This window comes from Hyperolius riggenbachi, chromosome 4 (assembly GCF_040937935.1).
Source record: "Hyperolius riggenbachi isolate aHypRig1 chromosome 4, aHypRig1.pri, whole genome shotgun sequence".
Lineage (NCBI taxonomy): Eukaryota > Metazoa > Chordata > Amphibia > Anura > Hyperoliidae > Hyperolius > Hyperolius riggenbachi.
The window spans coordinates 475961339-475988241 of record NC_090649.1 but is presented as its reverse complement, the minus strand read 5'-3'; the positions used below and the strand labels follow the sequence as shown (position 1 = coordinate 475988241).

Here is a 26903-nt window from a genome sequence, read left to right as displayed (position 1 = left end):
ATATGCGATTCTTTTGAGAATCGCGAGTTTACTGGTATTATTATTCATAGTATTTATATAGCGCCGACATCTTCAGCAGCGCTGTACAGAGTATCATGTCTTTTCACTTAACCGCCCTCAGAGGGGCTCACAATATAATCGCCACCATGGTCCTATGTCTATGTATGTGTCATGTAGTGTATGTATTGTAGTCTAGGGCCAATTCAGGGGAAGCCAATTACCTTATCTGTATGTTTTGGGATGTGGGAGGAAACCAGAATGCCTGGAGGAAACCCACACAGACACGGGGGCGCATACAAACTCTATGCAGATAGTGCCCTGGCTGGGATTTGACCCGGGAATCCAGCGCTACAAGGCGAGAGTGCTAACCACTACACCACCATGGTGCCGTTGCCAGGTGCATCATGGCTCTTTGGTGTAGAGTTTCTTTCTCTTCCTTGAAAAAGCTGAAGTATTGAATGAAGTTCAGCATATTCTTGGAGTGGACTTCAGTAGATTTGGAACAGTGTCATAGGAAGTGAGCCGGATCATCTTAGTGAAAATACAAACGAAAGAATGAACATTTTTCCCAAAACAGACAAGTGACTGCCACATTCTATAAAAATCATCACATCTGAATAATGCTAATGCAAATTGTAAAAGATAAATGTAAAGTCAACAGTACATGTGAAGCCAATTTTCTGATTACAGTGGACCTGAACTCTTGCACAGGACAGAAGGAAAACACCCTGTATGTATTTAGAGAGTTTAGCCTGTCCAATTTCCCCTCCTCTGTGACAAAAGACAAGTTGTAATTTGACCCCTCAGCTGTGTCAGCTGGCTGCCTCGGCACAGAGCTAGTTTGTAAAAACAGGATGACGTTAGCCCTATGTCTGCTTCCATGAAAGCAGGAAGTAGACACATTGCAGATTTATTACAGGATTTGTATCAGCTGTAACAAAGAAATGTTTTTCTCTAAGGGCCCGTTTCCACTACAGCGAATCCGCATGCGTTGTCTTCATGCGGATTCGCATAACCAATAAGAGTGGATGGCCCTGTTTCCACTTGTCAGTTTTTTGGTGCGTTTTTCTGTGCAGGATTTTTCTGCACGGTAGAGCCTGTAGAATTCGCCTGCGTGTGGAATGCAGGCGATTCGCAGGCAATGTATTTAATAGGGGAATTCGCACATGCGTGTTTTGCCGCGATTTCGCGTGTGAATTCGCACCAAAAGTAATCTAAATTGAACAAGGCAGTGACATGGTTAAATTCGCATATACCCTGCCTATGCGAAATCGCGGCAAAAAACGCATGCGGAATCGCATCCGTATGCGATTTCGTCAGCGGTGGAATCCCGGCGATTCGCACCGCACTAGTGGAAACGAGCCCTACAGGTTAATATGCTGTGCATATCTTTTAGAGCAGAGAGGAAGTTCTGAGTTCAGGTCCGCTTTAATAAAAAAATAACTATTTTCATGAAAATGTTTTGGCATTTTTGCCAAAAAGTTTCCTCTGGTAAAACTATTATTTTTCCAGCGAAAACAATCTTTCACATTACCCCAACTCATGTGAATGTACATTTATAGTTCACCTGATGACAGTTACTTGCCTGGGTGTGCAAAGAAAGGTGCGGAAAAAAAATGTAAACAAAGTATGAATGAACACTGAACTACCCCATATGGCCACCAGGTGGAGCGGAGCACTTATTCACAGACTACTACTTGTCTTGTGTTTGTAGGTTACACCAGGGCTGGAATCTCACATACCAGATAAGTACATGTGATGTGTGGGAGATATTATGTGTCACGGGGTCAGAATTTTATACCATAGGCTTTATAGCACGTCATTGTGGTGGGGTGACCCTATAAAACATGTGAACTGTATTGTTTTATTTTCCTGAGGCTTTTATCGCCACATACCTCCCAACTTTTTGAGATGAGAAAGAGGGACACTTAAACCCTCCCTCCCTCCCCCCCCCCCCCCCACACACACACACACAAAATATGTGGTTACATAGTTACATAGTTATTTTGGTTGAAAAAAGACATACGTCCATCGAGTCCATCGTCCATCGAGTTCAACCAGTACAAAGTACAATGTTGTTTTATAATTCAAACCACACTGGTCCCCTCTCTATCCTGGTTCATTTTCCTTCATATTTACATTTTAAAATTAGTAATCAATTTAAAGGAATAAAGTTTTAGAGTCAATCAAACACATTTTTTTTATTAGAGAAATATATATATTTACATAGAAAGATGGACAAAGTCCTGAAAGAGGGACAAATGAGGAGGAAAGAGGGACAGTTGGGAGCTATGACATTTCTGAGCAAAACTATACTCGAGTAAAGAAAGCAATTCATAAAAGCAAAGTGGTGACATGCTTTAAAGAGAACCTGAACTGAAAATAAAAAGTCAAAATAAAGATACACAGGTCATACTCACCTCCTGTGTAGTCTACTCATCAATCTCTTTCTCCTCTCCTGCATCCCATTTGTCCACTGTCATCAATGGAATTATCTTCATTAAGGGACAATGTAGTGATATGAGAAGAATGTGGAGGCATGCAGATGGTGTCCTGGCCTCTCCTGCGTCATGGTAAAACATACCAGGGGTTGCTGCAAGGTTTGTAAGATAAATTAGTGTTTAGTCTCACGCAGACTGTCCTGGATTTGTTAAAATGTAATCTCTTGTGGATGCTGCATGCAACTGCAATCACGCAACCTCTTATTCACAAGCGTGGCGCAGGAGGAGTTATTTTGAGCAGTGGCGTAGCTTAGGAGCTAGGGGCCCCAGTGCGTGTTATACCTGCCCCCCCCCCCCAGCACTCTATACATAACAATTGATACGGCGTACCAAAAACTGCCAACTACAGTGTCAGAGGTGCAAGAAGGGGATGGGGAACAGCTTGTTAATGATTACTATCATTTAAAGCATCTATAGAAGTGATTATTACCAGCACAGGACCAATAAAGAGCTAATACTGTAGTTAAGGGAGGGCCTTACGGGGCCCCTCTAGCCCAAGGGCCCCAACCTCTGCACCCCCTATTGCTACGTCCCTGATTTTAAGCATTGACGGTCGGCTATGGTTGCTTGCGCTCAGGGTTTCCTGGCAGATAGGGGGTTAAAGGGATCCCGAGGTAAGAGGGATATGAAGGCTGCCATATTTCTTTCCTTTAAACAATGCTAGTTGCCGGGCAGCCCTACTGATAGTGTGTCTCTAGTACTTTTAGCCATAGACCCTGAATAAGCTATCAGCAGATCAGGTACTTCGACTCGGCTGACTGGATTAGCCATATGCTTGCTCCAGGGTTTTGACTTAGACACTTCTTATGCCAGAAGATCAACAGGGCTGCCAGGCAATTGGCATTGCTTGTAAAGAAAGAAATATGGCAGCCCCCATACACATGTCTATCTCATCATTTCACATCTCACCTTGGTTGTCCTTTAAGTATTGCATAGCGCATGGCCAACCCCATGCATGCAACAATGTTGGAGAGATAAATAGAGAAACAGCTTGATATAGGCTAAGCTCACAGGGGTATGTTGTGGTGCATTGTAAGTGTCGGACAATATAATCGCAGTGCTAATGCAATGTTGTTATATTGTAAGGGTTCGTTCACATCAGCATGTCAGAAGTGCAGTGGGATGAATCCTTTAGGCAAAATGCAATGCATGCGCTAACAGTGGCAGTGAAGCATACTTGTTATGGTCGGTATGCTTCACTGTATGCAGTGCACTGCATGCAGGACATGGATTGCGACTTTTGTCCTCCATTGCATTCCTGTTTGTACGAGGAGCGCAATTCGCCACTGTTGACTTAGCCCAAATGTGGCCATGACAGTTTTTCGTGTACGATCGTATCTTCAATCAGTTTATCAGTATTATATGAAAACAGAAAAGCTGGGGGTCCCAATGGATCCTGTGCGATTGCATAATCGATCATTTTCTTTAAAGAGACACTGAAGTGAGACTAAATCTCGCTTCAGGTCTTATATATAGCAGGGGCACGTGTGCCCCTGCTAAAACGCCGCTATCCCGCGGCTTAACGGGGGTCCCTTCACCCCCAACCCACCCCCCCGCAAAAGTTGGATGTAAAATGGTCGCTGGTAATCTTCTTCCTGGAGGCAGGGCTAACGGCTGCAGCCCTGCCTCCCAGCGCGTCTATCAGACGCGCATCGCCGCCTCTCCCCCGCCCCTCTCAGTGAAGGAAGACTGAGAGGGGCGGGGGAGAGGCGGAGATACGCGTCTGACAGACGCGCATGGGGCAGGGCTGCGGCGGTTAGCCCTGCCCCAACCAGGAAGCGCTCCCCCACTGCACGGAGGGGGTTTGGGGGGACAGGGACCCCCGTTAAGCCGCGAGATAGCGGCGTTTTAGCAGGGGCACGCATGCCCCTGCTAGCTATGAGGTCTGAAGCGAGATCTATTCTCGCTTCAGACTCTCTTTAAGTACTAGTCGATTGTCACTGTGAATTTTTCCATATATTTATATATGATTGTAGCAGGTTTCGATATCGGGAGTTGTTTGGATCCTTTAACCTTCTGTGGACCGGCGCAGCGTAAATCCTATGTCGCACTTGTGGCTGCCTGCCTAACTCTGATGCGCTATCTGTCCCAGGAGAGGACGTCAGGATGTGTGCTCCTAATCCCTTGATAGGTTTGATGCAATGAATGTTTGCATGTCTGCACTATGCATGTTACAGGGCCAGAGTTATGACACCTACGTTTACCTGGGTACTTCTGCGCAGTGTAGGTGACCAAGCAAAAGAATGCATTCTTCTGTGAACTCAAGGCCCGTACTCACGGGCTGCAAAACTCGCCTGTCGCCAGCACACGTGAGCGTGTGGGCGACAGGCCGGCGACAGCTTCTCGCCAGGTCCCTCCGCGTACACATGCGGAAGAGGGACCAGCGGCAAGGCGGAAGCTGTCGCTGACGTTCCTCCTCCCCCCGCCGGAAGCTCAGTGAACCTCAATGGAGGTTGCTGTCGCTAGTCCGCGTACTCACGCGGACTAGCGACAGTTGCGGCGGGGGGGCAGCGGCGACTGTCGCCATGCGATTGAAAGTTTCAATCGCATGGCGACATAGCGACGGGCGACAGTTCGGGGGCGCGCGCGCGTGCGACGGCCCATACTCACGGGCGACCTGTCGCCGCAACACACGCGCGCGCCGCGTGTTGAGGCGACAAAAGTCCCTCGTGAGTATGGGCCATAAGACCCCGGCTTTTAACTTAGCTGTAGGGATAACAGTTGTGCCTGGAGGAGTGAATCTGTGAATGCATTTGTTTGAACATTTGCATGCAAGTGTGCGAAGGGTTACTGATTTTTGCTAACTCTGATGCGCCGTAGGATTTACGCCGTCTGCTTATAGCGCTCCCAACGCAATCATGCGCACCCGACAGGGGAGATTAAGCTGTCATATGACAGCTGACATCTCCCCTCAGTGATTAGGAGCCATGGCGGTTGGCTCCTGATCACGTGATCACTACGATCGCCGGCCAATCGTAGTGATCCTTATTGGCAGCGGTGGATGGAGGGGAAGAAGAGGACGGAGGGCTTGCTTTCCTACCGTTCCCCCGGCGATCGTCACTCCCCTCCGCTCTGGCTGGCTTCCCCGCTCGTTTTGGCTTGAGTGTCGGTCACGACTTGATGACGTCATCAAGCCGCGACCCAGAACTTACCGGCAGTGCGAGCGAGGATGTCGTCCAGAGTGGAGGGCGCTAGAGCTGCTCATCGCTGGAGCCTGGGAGGTGAGTAAAGGTTGCTGGCAATATGGAGGACACCTGGCTATACTGGGGACACCAATGGCTAGCTATCTACACTGGGGATCCGGCTGCCTGACCCTCTAAACGCAGAGAGCACCTAAAATGCTCTGGTCCTTAAGTCAGCCGGTCCCCAGAAGGTTAATGTTGTGGATCAGTTTTACAAATAATCATTTATTTTATCCTGAATGATTTATTCTCAATGCGGTAAGTGAGCTCGGCCCCATTGCCTTGCACTGCTGTTGCGTTACCCAGCGGTTAGACAGGGTCACACAACGCAGGTTTTCAATGTAAGTGTAAAAGTAGCTATTGCCTAGTACACACCATACAACATAACTCCCAACTGTCCCTCTTCGGGAGCCCTGTCCCTCTGTCTCCATTTCCCCCTCATTGTCCCTCTTTCAGGACTTTGTCCCTCTTTCTATGTAAATATATCTATTTCTTTACTAAAAAATGTGTTTGATTGACTCTAACTTTATTTCCATCCTTTCAGTTGATATATTACTAATTATAAAATGTTAATATGAAGGAAAATGAACCAGGATAGAAAAGACCAGTGTGGTTTGAATTACAAAACAACACATTTTTCTCATGAAATATTGATGGTATCCGTGACTAGGGATGTGATGAGGGCGTGATCAGTGGTGTGGCAGGGGCGTGGCTTAAGTGTCTCTTTTTCTCATATCAAAAAGTTGGGAGGTATACACACAATGTTCTGTTAGATTTTCTGTAATTAGATTATTTTCTGTAAAGTACTGGTAGAGACTGGTCATTATTTCTGGTGCATTGTCTTCTGGTTATCTCCTGCTGAGTAGGACAATGCCTAATTGCTCGGCAGATAGATGGTTAGACAGACAATTTCCAACGTGTTGGAAATTATCTACCTGGCAGGTAAATCTAACAGAAAATCTTACAGAAAATTGTATGGTGTGTACTTGGCATTAGATGTTCTGCACCTCTTTAGCAATTGATTGACTCTCTGAAAGTACTTTATAGGATGATAGCAGATTAGCTGATGCAGCGTTCAGAGAATACTGCACACTGCTGCAGAGTTCCGTTTCTGACAACTCTCTCTCCTATCTCTTCCCTGAATCTCTCTCCTCCTGCGCTCAGCGACTTCTGTGAATCATCAGTGGTTGGTGAGGTGAGGTGTCTGGCGGATGGCTGGGACAGTCCCTCCCGGTACCGAGACAGGGAGGACCTTCTCCTCCCGAGAAAGAGGTGATACCTTCTGCTAAAGTGTCTTTCTGCAGAAATCATCATCAAGCTGTCAGGAAATGTGCTGTAAGCTGGTTGTTTATATCACAGGCAGGGCTGGGTTTCTGGAGAGGCCGCAGAGGCCTGGGCCTAGGTCGTCTGATGCTCAAGGAAAGGGGTGGACATTGAAGAGGAGGCTGCAAATGGAAAAGAGAGGCTGCAAATAAGTAGCAACATATGGAAGAGAGGAGGTGCTGCCCAAGTGAGCCATACATGAAAGCAGGGCCGGTTCTCTCATGAAGCAAAGTGAAACATTTGCATCCAGCGCAGAGATTACAGGGGCAGCATGTTTGTACTGTGTTTACACTAACAGCATGCAGTCAGAGTAGGAAGAGAAGCGAGAGGAGAGCGAGGTGAAGAGGTCATCATTGGGGAAAAGCAGCTTGTTGTGCTGTGTGAGGAGCCTGACAGTGAGTGAGGAGGGAGGAGGCAGGAGAGCAGCAGTGTTTTCTATGACTTGCACTGCTGTCCTGACTGAGGAGGAATAGAGTGGCTGAGAGGGAGCAGTGTGTTTGTCACAGACTCACAGCCAGCCAGTGTGCTATTGTGTTGAGCTGCAGCATGTCATGTGAGAACATTAGATGTCGCTTTATGAGGGCCAAATCTTTATGTATATAGGCTACCCAGTGTTTAAAGAAAAACCGTAACCAATAATTCAACTGCATCGCAATCAGTAGCTGATACCCCCTTTCCCAAGAAAAATCTATTCCTTTTCACAAACGAATCATCAGGGGGCTCTGTATGGCTGATATTGTGATGAAACCCCACCCATAGTGTGATGTCAGGACCATGATTTTGACCTTTTGCTGTCTGTGAACCTCATTGCACTGTGGGAAATAACAGCTGTTTCCAACTGCCCAAAAAAACAAGCAACATCTCCTTCCAGTGACATCACCTGCCAACAGTAAAAAGGTCACCATGTGATTAATGTCAGAATGTAAATCAGGGAGAGGAAAGATTTTACAATGGGCAAACACTGACTAAATCATTTATACATAATTATTGTAAAAACGAAGCACTTTTTTATTACATGCTTTTCACTGGAGTTCCGTGTGTGTGTGTGTGTGGGGGGGGGGGGGGGGGGGGGGGGGGGGGCTTCTTGGTTCCATCTCAGTGCTATCATTTTACATGCATTAAATGGGTCGATAGGGTGTCATTTGCAATATTACCCAACACGTCTGAGGAGAGGGACAGACTGATGTTAAATCTCCTCTGGATCTCCACATGTACTGACTGTTAATGATTGAAGTGAACCCGAACCAAGTAAATTATTTAACATTAACACATGATGTACCTGCAAATGAACATTACATAGTTACCTCGCCATCAGTTCCACTCAGAAGCTCACCATTTTCTTCTTACAGTGATCCTTTCCAGTTCTGAGAAGATTTTTCAGAGCTGAAATATAACAGTTGCTGTCAGGTTTATCTCAGTTACTATCAGTTATAACTGAAAGGACAACTGACGTGCAAGGTAATATCCATGCTTCCCTATGGCTCAAATGGGGTATATAACAGTGTAACAGTGTGCTGACCAGGAAGCTGTTATGGGGTAATGGCCATTTTTTAAATGGAGGACGGAGAATTCCATTGATCACAGTGGACAAACAGGATGCAGGAGAGGAGAAAGAGACTGAGGAGTAGACTACACGGGAGGTAAGTATGACCGGTGTATGTTTATTTTGACTTTTAATTTTCAGTTGTGGTTTGCTTTAAAGAACAGTGAACATCTTTACCGAGGTATTCATGGCGCTGTTTATGGGATTATACTTGCCGAGTATGCAGTGAACTTTATGCGCAGTGACTTTATGTGCACAGACGTGTCGTGTGATAAGTTTATGTTGCGACATTTTGGTGCCTGGAGCAAGTGATGAAATTACTCGTGAATAAAGTAAACATCGGAGATTTCTCTTGTTTTGTTTGAGCAGAAGGAGGTACTTGGATTAGTGGAGAAAACTATTTTTAAAGTGAATGTCAACCGAACTATAAAAACAAAAACCAGATACTTGCCTATGGAAAGGGAAGGCTCTGGGTCTTATAGAACCTTCCTGTAACTCTCCCTGTGCCCTTGTTGCAGCGCTGGCTCCCCGGTAGCAGTATTCGACCGATTGGCTGAATACTGCTCTGTGCAGCTGCGGGAGGCTCTGGAATTCTTTGGGAGCGCGAGTGCTCCCAAAGAAGGGCGGCTCCATAATGCCCCTCTCTCTCTTTTCGCACTTACGCATGCACAGTACGGAGCTGCCCGTCTTCGGGAGACTTCCATAGCCTCCATGCTGGCAGAGTGGAAGGAGGGGACAGCGCTGGAATAAAGGGACCGTGAGGGGAACGGAAAGACTCTATAGCACCCATGGCCTTCTCTCTCCATAGGTATGTACTGTATATTCCGGCGTATAAGACGACCCCCCAACTTTTCCAGTTAAAATATAGAGTTTGGGATATACTCGCTGTATAAGACAACCCCTCTTCCAATGCACAACAAATAACAACAAAAACATCATATACTGGTGCTATGTACAGTATACACAGATACTGGTGCTGTACTATGTGGTACCCAGTATATAACAGTATATAGGCGATTGACTGGTTGGATTGGTCAGCTCTCCTCATCATTCAGAGCGGTACGGAAGATCAGATCGCGCTGTGCCCATAAAACACGCCCCTTTCACTCTTCTGGCCCGCCCTTGTATCCTATTTACCTCCTTCTCTGCCTCTCAGATCTCACACATGTGCGCCTGCGCCGCTTCACTACAGTCCTCAGCAGCGAGATCTGAGTGGCGGTAACAGGATAGGGCGTATCACCCGGCATCAATGACAATCGGCGTATAAGACAACCCCTGACTTTTCAGAAGATTTTAAAAAGTAGTCTCATACGCCAGAATATACAGTATATGTTGTGGGACACCTGTCTCGAATCACGTCACTTAAAGGAACACTTAGTGTTGAGCCGAAATTTTCGAAATTTCGCGTTACTATAATTACGCATGCGAAATTTGCTATTACGATGCAAAATTATGGTAGCGTAATTGAAAATATCGTAAGTGTAATTTTCAACGTGTAATTTCGCATTAAACCATAACGTAATTTCGCGTTAAACCATAACGTAATTTTGCATTTCTTCGTAATTTCGCGAATTTCGTAATTACTTGTTCGCATGGTTGCTCGCGAATTTTCGCCAAAGGCATTTTCGTCTGCATGGCGAATTTTGATGCGAAATATCACTACATGGCGAATTTTATATGCGAAATAGAATTCCGTAACGCGAAAACGACGCGAAAATTAACGCTTACAGTAATATGAACTATCGCGAAATTACGTTATGTAACTACGCTTACAAACGGTTGCATGCAAGGCAAACGTAATTTCGCGATACCCACTGTAATGCGAAAATTACGCTTACGCGGAATTTTGCGAATTCCTTCTTCATTACGATTATGTACTTACGGCCATAATCGTAATTACACTAATTACGCGAAATTTAGCGAAATCGTAATTAAGTCATTACGCTCATCTCTAGGAACACTATCGATTTACATGTTTTTTTCAATTGAGATAGGAAATATATGGGAAGTGCTGCTAAGTTCTGCTGTATACAATGAATTCTTATCTCTTTGTTTACTGTTATCTAATTCCTTTCACACTTTGCCGTCAGATTTGCCGTTAGAAGAGTGAGCCATGAGGGGAGGGGGGATTCCCTCACAGTGCATCTGTTAACCCAGTGGGTGAGAGACAGCTCTGCCTGTCTCTGACTGAGCTCTCTGCAGAGAGCAGAGGAAATGTATCTTATGTGCAACATAAACATTAGTAATTGTGTGTGGGAAACCTGACACCTGACTGGCTTTTCGTACAACTGCTTCAATATTACACTGTTCTTAGCATGTCAGACTGCAGAGATTTACCTATGCAAATGAGACATTCCAAACGTAGCTAAAATCTATACACAGTGATTTACAGCTTTTGCCTCTGATATTTAACATGAAAAGAAGGAAAATGTTTACACACTACTTAGACATTATTTGTATATTGTCATTTTAGAACACTTGGTTTGATAGTGCTCGTTAACCTCCCTGGCGGTAACCCCGAGCTACACTCGAGGTAGCCGCTGCAGAGGATTTCTCTGCCCCGGGAGGGATCTTTTGAATGAAAGTTGTTGTAGCCTTTGTAGCTAGCACTTCGCTAGCTACCATTATCCCCCAAGTCCCTCCACCCTTTTTTGATCGCCCCCGATCGCCGCCGTTATAGGTACCCCCCCCCTCCCCCCGCGATGGCACAGCCTCTCCAATCAGCTCCAGGCTTCGCTATGGGGAGAATCGGGATTGCGCATGACGTCGATGACGTCAGACGTCATGTCCGATCGTCGCCCTAGCGACGACTGAAGCTCATTGGGGAGGCTGCGGCTCTCGAGGAGTCGCAGCTAGGTAACGTATAGCGGCAGCGATCGGGGGGATCAGAAGGGTGCGGGGTGACTTGGGGGACAATGGTAGCTAGCCTAGTGCTAGCTACAAAGGATAAAACTACTTTAATTCTAAAAATCCCTCCCGCGGACGCAGCCTCAGGAACTGCGTGCCGCCAGGGAGTTTAAAGCATGGGGAACAGCAGGCATCCGATGCAGCTAGTAGCCAATCGGCTTCTACACATAGGATTTAGTGGTTGTAGCCATGGTAGCTAGGGCGCAGGGGTTAAGTGGTTTGGTTTAGGCACTTGAGGGGGAGGGGTTGGGCATAAGGTGGGTGGGGTCGTTTTGGGCCCTAAGAGGGGGTTTTAGATGATGACATTAGTTGGGGGGTTTTGATAGGCACTAGGAGGGCAGAGTTAGAATGAGAGTGGGTTGTCAGACATTGTTAAATATCGGTAATGTAAATGACTACTAGCGGCACCAACCGATGAGTCAGGATATTTCAGCGCCAGATTTGGGCGCCCCCTTAATATGTTCGGCTTACTGTGTTTGGGTGCTGCCAATAGCCAAAGCCCGTATTACAAAAAAACACAGTAATTCGGACTCGGTAATAGCCGGACACCGAAATACGCAGGCAAGAGAAAAATTAGGCAATCAGTTGGGGAATCTATATTTTATATTCCCACAAAGCTACTAAGCGCAGGGAGAGCTGTCTTTCACGCACCGTTTCCGTGCGTATGCTCACCGGGCGCCCAACCCAAGCAATGCCGCCACAATTTGCGCGCTGACTCCCTGTGTGCTCTCTCCAGGTCATTGATTCACCACAGCCTCATGACCGTCCCATCTCATGCCAGACTGACTGCTGAGTTCTCTCACACCGATTACAACATATAAATTGATACACATCATGAGATCTCTGAACGGGTTTCTGTTCCCTTAACAAAGTTTCTGAAGTTAGGAAATACATGTGAGAAATATGAGAGTTCCCCAGAGTTGGCCAGCAAGTAAACAGACATGGACAACTGCACATTGTTATTATTTTTATTCTGTACTAGCTGATGGCCTGGCGTTTGCCCGGGTATGTGTTTGGCTCCACCCACTTTTTTCTAGCCCTTACACACAATTACTCAATGACCTAGTTTGTGAGCTTTGCGGTCTTTGGCATCAATAATTTGCACTCATATGAAACAAATCTGATTGGCTGTTTGTGGCTCCACCCCCTTTTCTGAATTTGAACCCCAGTCACCCAATAACCAACTGTACCAGGTTTGAGGCTTGTGCTATTAACAGGGCAACAATGGCAGCATTAAATATTCCCCTTGAAAATCAACAGGTGAATTTTGATTGGCTGTTGTAGACTCCACCCATTTTCCTGAATATTAATTCCACTTATCCAGTGACCAACTGGGCAAAGTTTGAGAACCCTGCCATTAACAGTGTAAGAATGACGGCAGCTTACATTTTCCCAGTGAAATTTGTATTTGGCTACGCCCATTTTTTGGTTATAGGGATGAAAAGTATCTCCTATATGTTATTCCAGGTAATATGTGTGTGCCAGATGTCATTGAAATCTGTTCAGAAATTCACTAAGCTTATCTCCTGTCTTTAATAACGTTTCTAGAGTTGTTACCACGGTGATAAGGCATGTAGTATTCAGGAAACATTTTACCTCAGGCAAACCTAAAGTTAACTCTTCTGTCTTTAAGTTAACGCTCCAATTCTTAAAATAACTCCAGAGTTAAAGACAGGCTGTTAATTAACTGCATGTGAAAATAACTACAGAGGAGGGAACAAGGAATGAAGAGATACGATAACTCTCTTACCTTGTGGAGGTAAGTTTTCTCTTGCCTTATTATCTCCAGTAGGATCTTAGTGAATTGAGGCTAGGTGCGTGATCGAGTAAAACATCCATACGTTAGCATTTAAATTAGTAAGATTTATAGAGCACCAACATCTTCCGTAGCGCTGTACACATAGACTCTTGTCTCATCGTTCACATACGGCACAAGAAGGGATCATGACACCAAGTCAGAGGGATATGGAGGCTGATGTATTTATTTCCTTTTAACCTCCTTGCCGGTTCAATTCCTCCGGCAAGGAGGCAGCTCAGGAGGTTTTGTTTTTTTTTAAAATCATGTAGCGAGCCGAGGGCTCGCTACATGGTAGCCGCTGAGCGGCGGCATCCCCCCACCCACTCCGATCGCCTTCGGCGATCAGAGTATGCAGGAAATCCCGTTGAGTACAGGATTTCCTGCAGGGCTTCCTCGGTCGCCATGGAGATGGGGCGGGATGACATCACCGACGTCATGGACGTCGGGACGTCATGGGGAATCCCGATCTGCCCCTCAACGCTGCCTGGCACTGACCGCAGGGGTCTGGGGCGGGGGGAGCGGCTCGGCGCAGCGGATTGCGGCGGATCGGCGGTGAGCGGCAGTGATCGGAAGTTACAAGCAGCTAGCAAAGTGCTAGCTGCTTGTAACAAAAAAAAAAATATGCAAATCGGCCCAGCGGGGCCTGAGCAATCCTGCTGCGCAGGTTACCCCGAACTGAGTTCGGGATAACCGGCAAGGAGGTTAAACAATGCAGATTGCCTGGCTGTCCTGCTGATCCTCTGCCCAGAGATGGATTCAAGATGTAATGGGGTCCTAGGCAAGTTAGTAGGTTTGGAGCCCCCTTGTGGCCCTTTTGGTAAGCTACAGTGGAGAGAGGTCAGAGAAGGTGGCAGGTGGGCCTCTTGATGCCCACTAGACCCCAGGCACCTGCCTAGGTTGCCCGGTGGATGATCCTCCTCTGCCTCTAAAGGTCTATATTCACTGCTCACTAATGTCGCCCATTGAGGATTAGGACACGATCCCTCAGGTCACATTGCTAGGCCAACACTGACAGACGCGAAGTCAGCTGTGTTGCTGACATCACTGTGTAGCTATGCGAAGGCTGGAAGAATGACAGAGTGGCGCGTACGTGACATCACACGGCGGGCAGTGGAGCGCTGTGCACAATGGAATTGGCAGGTATATGGTATATCCAATGGATAACACTTTAAAGTGTACCACAGATGGTACGCTAGCCCTTATTTATACTTACCTGGGGCTTCCTCCAGCCCCATGAGCACTGTGGTCTCCCTCGCCGCCCACTTCAGATTCTCCATCTCTGGTTCACTTTAAGCCATAGACCCTGAACAAGCATGGAAATCGGATGCTCTGACCCAGGTGTGATTAAATTAGCTGTCTCCTGTCAGCTTAAGTAATTTAAAAAAGGAATTGCAGTGAAAATAATATAATTAATCAAATTGCTGCGGTTCTGGAGCGTTTTTTAAAACGCTTGCAGAGGGAAAACCGCTTGGCTAATGAAAGTGAATGGGATGGGGCACACCGGAACGGGTCGTTTTTTCCACAAACACAAACTCGGGGGCTTCAGTATTTTGTAGATTTCTGAGACATTTCTGCCTCAATGTTAAAGTATAGGAAAGTGGAGAACTACTCTAAAAAACGCTAGATCAGAGCGGTTTTCCAGGAGTTTTTTTTACATTAGCTGTTCAGTAACGGCTTTACTGTAACAATATATGTAATCTGCTACACAAAAACGCTCAAAAAACGCTAGGCATGATTAGAAAACATGCCTAGAATCGCTCTAAAATCTGCTTCAAAAACCTTTAGGCAGGGAACACACTTGCAGGGCCGTTTTCCCCTGCGTTTCCCAGGTTTCCGTCGGGTTTTGCGGTCGCGTCTAACGCGTGCGTTTTTCCGCGTGCGTTTCCACGTTTATGCGTTTGCATGGCATGTACTGCCATGCAACGTGCGGGAAAAAGCAGAAAACTGTGCGTTTAGAAAACGCGGAAAAAAACACGAACGCAAACGCGCACAAACGCATGCGGCGCAGCGTTTCCTGAGCTAGGCTATTAATTTCAATAGCCTCTAAAATCGTGCGCGTTTTGCCGTTCGCGGCAAAACGCGCAAAAACGCATGTAGTGTGTTCCCTGCCTGAGCGTTTTGCAGATCTGCTAGAGGTTTTAGGTAAGCTCTGGGCTGGATTTGTACTCTTAACCGCCCAAGGCTGCTGTCACCAGCCGCCCCCCTTCAGTATAGGTAGCCAGACGACCCCTCCCCCCTTCCCTCTAGTACAGGTAGCCAGATGACCCCCCCCAAGTATTGGTAGACAGATGACCCCTTCCCCTTCCCTCTAGTACTGGTAGCCAGATGACCCCTCCCTCCGTTCCTTCCAGTATAGGTAGCCAGAGATGACTCTCTTAACCCCTCCTTTTCCCACCCCCCTTTCAGTATTGGTAGCCAGCTTGCTTTCACAATGCATCAGCCATCAGTGTCACTCATTTCACCACTCATTTCAAGTGCCGAAGCTTCCTCTTCATTTCCGTCTCCAATGCTGCCCAAGTCCATAGCCACCGGCCACAATGCAAACGTGCACAGAGAGCAAGGTGGCTTCTGCACAGGCGGCTAGCAGCAGAGTACCGTGGTGAGGCGCTCGTCTGATCTCCCTGCATTGCAGCATTTTCAAGCTTGCAATTGCTGCAACAGTTTAGCCTGCTGCTTTGGTGCCCTTGCTCCTGTCCATGACCTAGGTGGCCTTGGCCTTAATCCGGCCCTGGGTGTGCCCTGGGCCGAAGATACAGCTCGTCCTTTCGTTTAGTCATGTCTAGCTCATCCTATAGGTAGACTGTCTGAAATCCCCTCACTCTGTCTCTCTCTTCCAGGGCTCCGATGTCAGTGACAGAAAAGTACGAAGGAGGGAAAAGAACAGAGTGGCTGCCCAGAGGAGTCGCAAGAAACAGACGCAGAAAGCGGACAAATTACACGAGGTAAATCACGGTTCTGGGAGATTTACATTGAATGCTGCTCCTTCTCTCTATGTCGATGAAGCCACGCAGGCGCTTTGGCAAATCGATTGACCATTAGTTGTGTTCTCCATAATCCAATTGCCTGATGAAGCGGGATGTTGGCCTGTGAAACGCGTTGCATCATATCTGGAGAATGGTTTTAAATAAATGGTATATTTGTAATTTCAACGGCTTAATTTGCCTGGTCATTTATATACCTGAGGGAGGTGAATCCACCAATTTCCTTCCTTTTAAACTGGTTTTAACCAATTTTATCCTGTGTTGGCGCCTCTGTTATCCTTTTTTTTACCACTTCTCTCTATGTATTGATGGAGTGGGAAAGAATCACAACCTCTAGTAGTGCTTATCGCTGTCTGGGTCCCGGATGAGGAGATATTCGCTGGATTTTTGCCTCATAGAGAAGGATGTGAGAAAAAGGGTTAGGGCTGTGGAAAAATCAAAATAATGTTACTGAGCTTTCAATGCTAAAAGAAAGTGCACACCTCCCAACTTTTTGAGTTAAGAAAGAGGGACATTTTAAGACACGCCCTTGCCACACCTCTAAGTATGCCCAGCCAGTGGACTCTTCTGCGCTTGCATGCGCGGCCCCTTCGCGTATGTGCAGCAGAGCCGACTGGCGTGACTGAGCCAGATTACTGGGGCTGATTGCAACCGAACAGAGGCTCTTGGGAGGACGACAAGGGATGCATTGGTGCTCATAGGGCTGGAGGAAGCCCCAGGTGAGTATAAAATCTTTTTCGCCATCACAGTGTGATGAAACGCGGAAAAGCCGCTGTCTCTCAAAGTGCGGCGGCTGTATCCACGTCCAGCAGGGCATCACAACACGGAAAAACCGCCGCATGCCGCTTAGGCAGAGCGGCAGAATCCGCATTGGGAACGGCGGAATCCGCATTGGAAGCGGCCCCCACACGCGGTGCTCAAGATACATTGCATGACAGTACTGGTGTGGCTGGGACTGATAGTCCACCAAGATTCAGACTTACACGCGCGCGAGCACAGAGGCAGAGTTTAAATAGCAGTTAGGAGGGAGTCGGCTGACCAGCTGGGTCAGCTGACAAATTCCACTGCTCCCATTGGACCAGCAATTAGGGAGGTCCTGGAAAGGTCCTAGAGTATATATACTTCTGGTTGTTCACTTGCTCTTTGTCTGGCGTGCGATCACATATGTGGGAGCACCCAGATCCGTAGTCAGATCCGCAAGTGTGCCGGGACCAGCTGGAGCTGTAATCCTACACTTAGCTAGATTCTGTTGATAGCTAAAGTACTAGTTTGATTGTGATTATTTGTTATGACTTTTGCCTGCCTTGACTACCCTTCTGAACTCTGATCTTGTACCTCGATATTTCTGATACTCTGTTGCCGAACCCCGGCTCGTTCCTTGACTCTGCTTCTGCCTCCTGATTTTGTACCCCGATATATCTGATACCCCGTTACTGAACCCTGCCTGTACTTTGACTCCGCCTTTGCCTCCTGATCTTGTACTTTATCTGTCCGTGTGTGTACGACCTGGCTTGTCCGACCTCGAGAACCGACCTTACTTTTAGAGGCGGTTCCTCGCTCTGACTGTTAGTAATCCTTCCTCCTGAAGGTTACTTCCAGTCTGTCCTTCCTACTGTCAGTCTGACTCCTCCCGTCTTGGAGAGCTCAGGTCTGCGGAAGGAATCTGTGCAGTACTCCTTGCTGCACTGAGGCCTAGTCCTCTAAGTGTTACTGTTACACCAAACACTACACTCTACTCAGGTGAACAGAGGTTAGCTAGTATATCGGATTATCAGTGATACTGCAGATCACGTATAATCTGGTATACATCTGTATTCCCAGTGATTCTGCAGATCACTGGTAATCAGATCCTCTCTGTGCTTCACCGATCGTTACACACAGGTTTACTTTAAGCAGTAGACCAGCTTTGGCACTTTCCTGTTTGACATTCATAACCAGGCTCTTCAGTTCTTCCTCTGTTTCAGTCAGCAGAGTGGTATCATCAGCATATCTCGGATTGTTAATATTCCTGCCCTCCATTTGAATTCCAGCATCTGACTCATCCAAGCCAGCTTTCGCATTACATATTCAGCACACAAGTTAAATAAATAAGGAGACAATGGGCTTGATTCACTAAGACAAATAGTAGCGTGCCTTATCAGAGTAAACACACCTTATCAGAGTAAACACGCCTTATCAGAGTCAACACACCTTTTCAGAGTAGCATAGCGAGCGCTACGAACTTATTCCTCCTAATTGGCAATGACGAGAGCTCCACTCATCCTGCCCTGAGCCCCTGCGGGTCCAATCACTTTAAAGGACATTATCCCCGCACTTTGATTGGCCCAATAGGTTGCCTGTCAAGTTTCTTGTCAAGTGACAGGTAGCCTATTGGGCCAATCAGAGTGCGGGATAATGTCCTTTAAAAGTGATTGGACCCGCAGGGGCTCAGGGCAGGATGAGTGGAGCTCTCGTCATTGCCAATTAGCAGGCATAAGTTTGTAGCGCTCGCTATGCTACTCTGATAAGGTATGCTAACCCTGATAAGGTATGCTAACTCTGATAAGACGTGTTAACTCTGATAAGGCACGCTATTTGTCTTAGTGAATCAAGCCTAATGTGCTTTTTGAGACAAAATTATTTTTTTAACCCTCCTAGCAGTATGATTACTTCCAGATTTTAGGGTCTAAAGCTGTGCAATTTTTTCATAAGCTTTTAGAGCCTGCAAGCAGGAAAAATCATACTGCTAAATAGATTTGTGGCAGCCCCTGCATATAACTCGCCTCCCCTGGATCCAGCGCTGCAATTCTCCCTCTGTCCATTAGCACTATAGTGAGATCACTGGCTGACGTCATGTATCAAACAACAATCTCACCAGAGGGATTGAGAGCCTCCGAGGACCAGAAGAAGAATGGCTGCCAGCGTCTGGATCCCAGGGGGAGGTGAGTTACAAATGCCCGCTGCGCGCAAGCTCTGCCTATATCTCCAGTCAGGCTTCGGGGTTACCGCTCTGAGCTGCATATTTCCGGCCCGAGCCTGACTCGGGGCTACTGATAAGGAGGTTAATGTACCAACAAACACATGGCTGTCATAGTGTGTGTAAGCTGCTGTTTGTTTTGGGTGTGATTCCTCTTTCGCAGTAAGCGTGGAACTGGCAGCCTTCAGTGGGAAGTGAGGGCGAAAGTAAAACAGAAACGCAGAACAATCTCTGAGCCAATACGCCGTATTTTATGGCGTAACCTCCATGATTTCCCAACGCACTTGAGACTTGCAGTTCCTCTGTAGCTGTAGTGTGCTGGTCGCTAGAAACATCTCACACGTAATTCTGAAAAAGGAAAATAAAGAGGGTGTGTCAGGCTGAAAATAGAAATGTAAAGGATAAGTGAAAATACAAATATAACAAATATAATACAGTAGTGTGAGTACACATTTTTGTAAATATTGTATTATAGGGCAGCACGGTGGCGTAGTGGTTAGCGCTCTCGCCTTGCAGCGCTGGGTGCCTGGTTCGAATCCCAGCCAGGGCACTATCTGCAAAGAGTTTGTATGTTCTCTCCGTGTCTGCGTGGGTTTCCTCCGGGCACTCCGGTTTCCTCCTACATCCCAAAAACATACAGATAAGTTAATTGGCTCCCTCTAAAAATTGGCCCTAGAATACACTACATAATATATAGACATATGGCAATGGTAGGGATTAGTTTGTGAGCTCCTTTGAGGGACAGTTAGTAACAAGATATATATATATACACTGTACAGCGCTGCGTAATATGTCGGCGCTATATAAATACTCAATAATAATAATAATAATAATTATAACTTGTCATGGGACAACAGTGAAGATATGACCCTTTAAAACACAGTAAAGTAGTCAGTGTATACAGAGGCATAACTAGAAATCACTGGGCCCCTCTGCAAATCGTTGGATGCCCCCCCTCCTTTCAAGCCAACCCCCCGACTTCCCCTAAAAACAGAAAGTGGAAAGGCAGACCAGGCAGGACGTGTGTGTGTGTGTAGTGTGTGTGTGTGTGTGTGTGTACGTGTGTGTGTGTGCGTGTTTGTGTGTACGTGTGTGTGTACGTGTGTGTGTACGTGTGTGTGTGTGTGTGTGTGTGTGTGTGTGTGTGTGTACGTGTGTGTGTACGTGTGTGTGTGTACGTGTGTGTGTGTACGTGTGCCTCCTGCATAGGCAGCCTGATATAGGTGCTCCCAGCATAGGTAGCCAGGTATAGGTTAGCCAAGTACAGGTGCCCCCAGTAAAGGTTAATCACGTATAGGTGCCCCCAGTATAGGTTAGTTAGGTATAGGTGCCCCAGTATAGGTTAGCCAGCTATAGGTGCCCCCAACATAGGTTGGTCAGGTATAGGTGCTTCTGAAGTAGGTAGCCTGGAAGTGGGCAGCTGCGGGTACACAGGGAAGAGAGGGTGGCCTAACCCCCTCTTCCTCTCCTCGGGCCCCCCGATGATAGCAGCGGGCAGGAAACTCTTCCTGGTTCCAGGTGGTTACAGAGCTCTGCATGCCGCCGTCTTGTATTTCTCCAACGCCGCTGACAGGAAGTGGAGTCAGCGGCATTGGAGACATAGAAGAAGAGGCATGCAGAGCTCCGTCACCGCCTGGAACGTGGAAGAGGTGAATTTCCTGCTCGCTGCTGCTGCTTTTATTTCTTGAGGGGGAGCCAGGAGCGCTGAAGGGGGGGAGGGGGAGTTGGGGCCCCATCCACGCCACTGTGTGCCCGCTGCGCCCCCTCCTGCCCATTAAAACAGCCGGCCTGGGCAGGTTCCCTACCAGACTTCACCCCCCATGGGCCCTCCCTGCACCTGCATCCCTTGCAGAGGTGATTGTTACTAGAGATGGCCCGAACTTGTTCTATAGAGAACAGCTATGGGGAATGATCTTGGGGTCACTTCCGCACACGTCATTTTATGTATTACTGCGCAGGCGCTTTCACGGCGGTCACGCGTCTTTGATCATGCGCCTGCATCCAGGAGCGCTCTGCGCATGACATCACCGGCTGCAGGCGTGAGATCAAAGATACGCGACCACTGGGAAAGCGCCGGCGCAGTAATGCGTAAAATTATGTATGCGGAAATTACCCCAAGATCATTCCCCAAAGCTGTTCGCTATATAACAAGTTCGGACCATCTCTATTTATTACACCACTGAGTGTATATTTGCTATCCCATCAAAGTAACGCCTCACACAGCTATGAATGTCTAAACTGCTGGCAATATAAAGTGAGTATTTTCCTAAGGGAAGAATGTCAAAATTGTGCCCAAAGTGTCAATGTTATGTGTGCCCACCATTATTTTCCAGCTCTGCCTAAACCCTCTTGGGCATGGCGTTCACTAGAGCTTCGCAGGCTGCCACTGGAATCTTCTACCACTCCACCATGATGACTCTGGTGAATGTTAGAGACCTTTCACTCCTCCACCTTCATTTTGAGGATTTCCCATAGATGCTCAATAGGGTTTCGGTCTTAAGACCTGCTTGGTCAGTCCATCACCTTTACCCTCAGTGTCTTAAACAAAGCAGTAGTTGAGGTGTGTTTGGGGTTATCATATTGGAATACTTCCCCGATGCCGAGTTTCTGAAGTACGTTAGCATTCATGGTTCCCTCAATGAACTGCAGCTCCCCAGTGTTGGCAGCACTTGTGCAACCTAAAACCATAACACTCCCACCACCATGCTTGACTGTGGGCAAGACACACTTGTCATAGTACGCCTCACCTTGTTGACGCCACACAACCTCAGATCAACAGAATCTACTAACTTGACCACCACTAGAGTCCAACTGTCCAACTGAGTACCTTTGTAGTCATACTGCCTCTAACTTTGTAACACCTTACCACACCCAATAAAGACGTTTCCAACCCTGGAGGCGTCTAAATAAAAACTGAAAAAGCCACGTGTTTAGTCTGTAATTTATGATCACATAACCTTTTCCCCTGTACACATCACTATGTAGTGATCTGAGACAAGCTTAGGCGCTTTTGGCTGTTGTTAGATATGGAAAGGGGTTTAGGATGGCACTAGAGCTCAGTCATGATCATCTTTGTTTCCGTTCCCCAGGAGTACGAATGCCTGGAGCAGGAGAACTCCTCTCTGAAGAAGGAGATTGGGAAACTCACGGATGAACTGAAACACTTGAGCCAGGTGCTGAAGGACCATGAACAGATCTGTCCATACCTGCACTGCCCAGTGAACTTTGTGACTGTGCCCAGGATGGCAGATGCACTGGCTGGCTGTTTGCCTCGATGACCCTCAGCTCTTCTGGAACAGACCACGATGACCCTCAGCTCTTCTGGAACAGACCACGATGACCCTCAGCTCTTCTGGAACAGACCACTATGACCCTCAACTGTTCTGGAACAGACCACTATGACCCTCAGCTCTTCTGGAACAGACCACTATGACCCTCAACTGTTCTGGAACAGGCCACGATGACCCTCAGCTCTTCTGGAACAGGCCATGATGACCTTCAGCTCTTCTGGAAAAGAGCACGATAACCCTCAGCTCTTCTGGAACAGACCACAATGATCCTCAGCTCTTCAGGAACAGGCCACTATAACCCTCAGCTCTTTTGGAACAGGCCACAATGACCCTCAGCTCTTCTGGAACAGGCCACGATAACCCTCAGCTCTTTTGGAACAGGCCACAATGACCCTCAGCTCTTCTGGAACAGGCCACGATAACCCTCAGCTCTTTTGGAACAGGCCACTATGACCCTCAGCTCTTCTGGAACAGGTCACGATGACCCTCAGCTCTTCTGGAACAGGCCACAATAACCCTCAGCTCTTTTGGAACAGGCCACAATGACCCTCAGCTCTTCTGGAACAGGCCACGATAACCCTCAGCTCTTTTGGAACAGGCCACCGTGACCCTCAGCTCTTTTGGAACAGGCCACCCTGACCCTCAGCTCTTTTGGAACAGGCCACGAAGGCCCCCATGTTGGAATCTCACATTTCTCTCTTAAAGGAATGTTAAAGTAAACCCACCAATCAGAGGGCATATACTCTGTGATGGGCATTTTAGCCATATGGGATGGAAAGACTCATAATGCCCCGGGTGGGGAAGGTGTTTTACCCAGGATACCTCAGGAAAGTGCCATACTACAGCCGCCAACTGCCTACCTAATGTTTACAAGTAAATGTATTACCTGCCATAGCTGGAATAATGGTTGTTGTTAATGTGCTTATTTTATGTTATTATTAAATATTTTTTTTTCTAAACTTGTTTGAGAGCGGAGGTGTTTCTGTGTTACTCTGGGTCAGTTTTCCTGTTATCTGAATAGCAGTTTAAAGAAATTCTCATTCTCTGCTTGGCAGCTGCTTGTGTGTTTAAAAAAACATCTGAGAATGTTAAAACAAACAAACAAACAAACCAAAACCGCAAAACAATTGCCCTGCAGGGAATTAGTTCATGCTACATAGCACTATCCAGGGGCGCCACGAGGAGGCTTCCCATTGCCCCCATACAACCGGGGGGCCGCGGGGTTCCCAGGCACTCTCACCGCCTGGAACCCACACAGCGGCACCCCGGAGATTGTTTTGCGGTTTTGGTTTTTGACCCTGCATATTTAGGCATGCGAAAGCAAATGCATATTTGCATGAGCAATGTCTCGTGATTAGCCAATAGGCCAAATTTGCAAAGCCAGATTTGTCAGGTTCACTTGGTTGATGCACACATTTTCTCTCTGTTGTAATTAGTATCCCATTAAGATCTGTCCTAACTATTGTCACTGGGTAAAGTGATCTTATGCTAGGTACACACGATGCAGCAGATTATTGGACTATCTCCAACATGTCCGATCTGCTGTCCAGTCTGCTTTCCAAATGATTTTCTGAATGATTTTTCATAGAAGTGAACAGCAAATCGATTGAGAAATTGATCGAAAATCAGATCTGACATGATGGAAATAATCGATCTGACAGTAAATCTGTCCGAAAATTGCATTATGTGTACCCAGCATTACACTACATCTATGTCAGCGTGTGTAGTTTACGATCTTTCTACTTACCTATTCTCTGTTTTGGATGGGCTTCTCTCTATTGCGTTGCCCTGTCACCTGTTTGTGGCTCTAACCGCACAGAGGAAAAAGAAGCAGCGCTGTCCACTTGGGCTCCTAGTAAATTGGCACTTCTATACGGATGTACTGGGAGTGTTATGGGTGTGCGTACTTGATAAGATCCCCCCTAAATCCCCCCTGCACTCCGCAATACCCCATAAATGACAGCCGCGCTGCCGACACACAGCGCGTCAGCAGCGGCTGTGTTCACCTTTCTAACGTCAGTCTCGGCGCTTCCCCCGCCTCCTGCATCGCTCCGGTCCCGCCCGTGTCCCTTCCCTCCCCGCTGATTGGAGGGAAGGGACGCGGGCGGGGACGGAGCTCAGCAGGAGGCGGGGGGGGGGGGGGGGGAGCGCCGAGACTGATGTTAGAAAGGTAAACACAGCCGCACAGCGTGGCTGTAATTTATGGGGTCTGGCTGAGCGCAGGGGGGATATAGGGGGGATCTGATTAGCAACAGAGGCTGGGCTCTATAGGCAGAGCCAGCCTCTGTATGTGGATTTCGTTGTGAGAACCTCGTCTCGGGTTCTCTTTAAGGCCTTATTACCATGGTGTTCTGTTCACGTGGCCGTTCGCGTTGGCCATTTTTTGAGGCTTTTTTTTTTAGATTTCTGTGCGTTAGACGTTGTTTTTGTTAAGCACTTTTCTAAGCGGTTTTGCCGAGCGATTGGGTTTTTACACTTCCTGACACCAGATAGGAAGTGAACTCTTCGATCCAGAAAAGAATAAATACAAAGTCATTATTCTTAAAAACGCTGACGCAATCACTGCACAAAGCGATTTTGCGAGCATTTTGCGTTTTCCTATACCTTCCATTCCGCCTCAAAAATAGCCCGTGCACCGCTTATCTAAACGGATCGGAAACAAACCGCTCAGATGTGAACTTTATCATAGAAAATCATGGCACAATTGCTTTCAGGGCGATTTTCAAAATCGCCAGCGCTTACAAAATGTCAAAAAACGCTCCTAGTGTGAACGAGCCCTCAGGGTGTGAAGATCACGATGACCACACTTGTCTTATGACCCTTGTGAGATGGGCCCCAAGGCTGTGAGGGTCACAAGGGGTTGGCAAGGAGAAGGGTGTAAAAGTTGGGGGTCCCATAATTTATAGTGGCACCACTGCCTACTTGCATCTAGTGTGTGTACAGCGGAAAATGGAACAGCCCCCATTTGCATTGTTTTTGCAATTCCCCCCTCCCCCCATGAGAAACTGGTCCATCACGCATGATCGTTGCCCCTCCCCTACTCTCCATAGCAACAGACACAGCAGGCTAGTGACACATTCGTATAGTGCTCAGCCACAATCTGTCGCTCAAGGGATTGCGCCCCAGTCCCTACTAGGCGAGAGAAATTGCAAATATGTACTTAGCTTAAGGGTGCATACGCACATCCAATTTTGATTGGCCAACCTTAACGCTTCCATGTAGTATGTGGCCTTACATACACAATCTGTTTATAGTATTCAAAATCCGTGGCTTGCCAGCATGCAGCAAGCTCATGATAGGCTGTGCGTAAGGAGGGGGCGGATACAAATAACACGGGGACCTTGAATGCATCCACTAGTATAAAGGAATCCTTCAGACTGATATGATAGTTGGCTTGTACTTATAGCCAAGAGGCTATCTAGCATTGCTATTGCTACTATGAATGTATTTTATTGATTGTTTATGCACTTTAGGCACTGTTGCACTTTGTGTGTCCCTTGACAAAGCCCCTTAAGTTTATGGGGTGAAACATGTTGCATTAGGTGTGAGGGGATGTTTGTTCTGTAGACAAACATTCATAGAGGACGGAGATTGTAGTAAACAGCCCTGCAGTACACTAAAGCTGTGTACACACTTGAAAGATTAATAAAAGATATCAGACCAATTTTACCCCCTTCCATGTAGTATGAGAGCCATACCTACACCATAGTTTCTCAACCTGTGGTACGCGTACCCCTGGGGGTACTTCTGAGTGTTCCAGGGGGTACTCGGGCTTGATATACTTAACCAGGAATAACAAATTTAGAGATTTAGAAAATGATAAATCTTATTTAAACAACACCAAATTAGTATTTTTGCTAATTAAAAGCAATAGTAAAAGCTTGGAAATGGTTTAAAACCAAATATAATGTACTACGATTGAATATATATTTGTCAAGGGGTACTTGTGATAATGTTTACTATGCTAGGGGGTACTTCGTGAGTATATGGTTTTAAAAGGGGTACATACCAATAAAATGTTGAGAAACACTGCTCTACACAGTCTATTCTATGGAGCTGAACTCCCTATCAGATAAAAATCTTTGCAAGATCTTTGTACACAAAGATGCTGTACACATTCAACAGATCAGTATCTGCAAAAGATTTGTTCTTACAAAATGCATTCATAGTCTGATATCTGCAGATCCTCATACACGGAAGCAGGAAATTTGGGCGCATGAGGCAGGTGGACAAAAAGGGCGTCGCCATTCCTTCCCATAATAAATATCGTTTAATGAGCGCCCAACAGGAAAAAAGGGCGCCGGAGAAAAATAACGTTTTAAAAGCGGCGCCCGGAGACTTATAATGTTTTATAACTGCTTCTCATGATTACACATTATTTAATGATTTATAATTTTTTAAACATTATTTTTAAACGAAAAA

The 26903-nt window shown here is 46.8% G+C and overlaps 1 protein-coding gene across 1 annotated transcript in view; it reads left to right on the top strand.

Moving 5' to 3' along the window:
• The window catches only part of BATF3 (basic leucine zipper ATF-like transcription factor 3), a 31787-nt gene extending 8413 nt beyond the window's left edge, over positions 1–23374 (top strand). Inside the window, exons 2-3 of the mRNA XM_068279696.1 lie at positions 16092–16196; positions 22281–23374. Coding sequence (XP_068135797.1) covers positions 16092–16196; positions 22281–22469 — 294 coding nt within the window. The 3' untranslated portion in view covers positions 22470–23374. The remainder of the gene's footprint in view (positions 1–16091; positions 16197–22280) is intronic.
• Positions 23375–26903: the final 3529 nt, after the last annotated feature.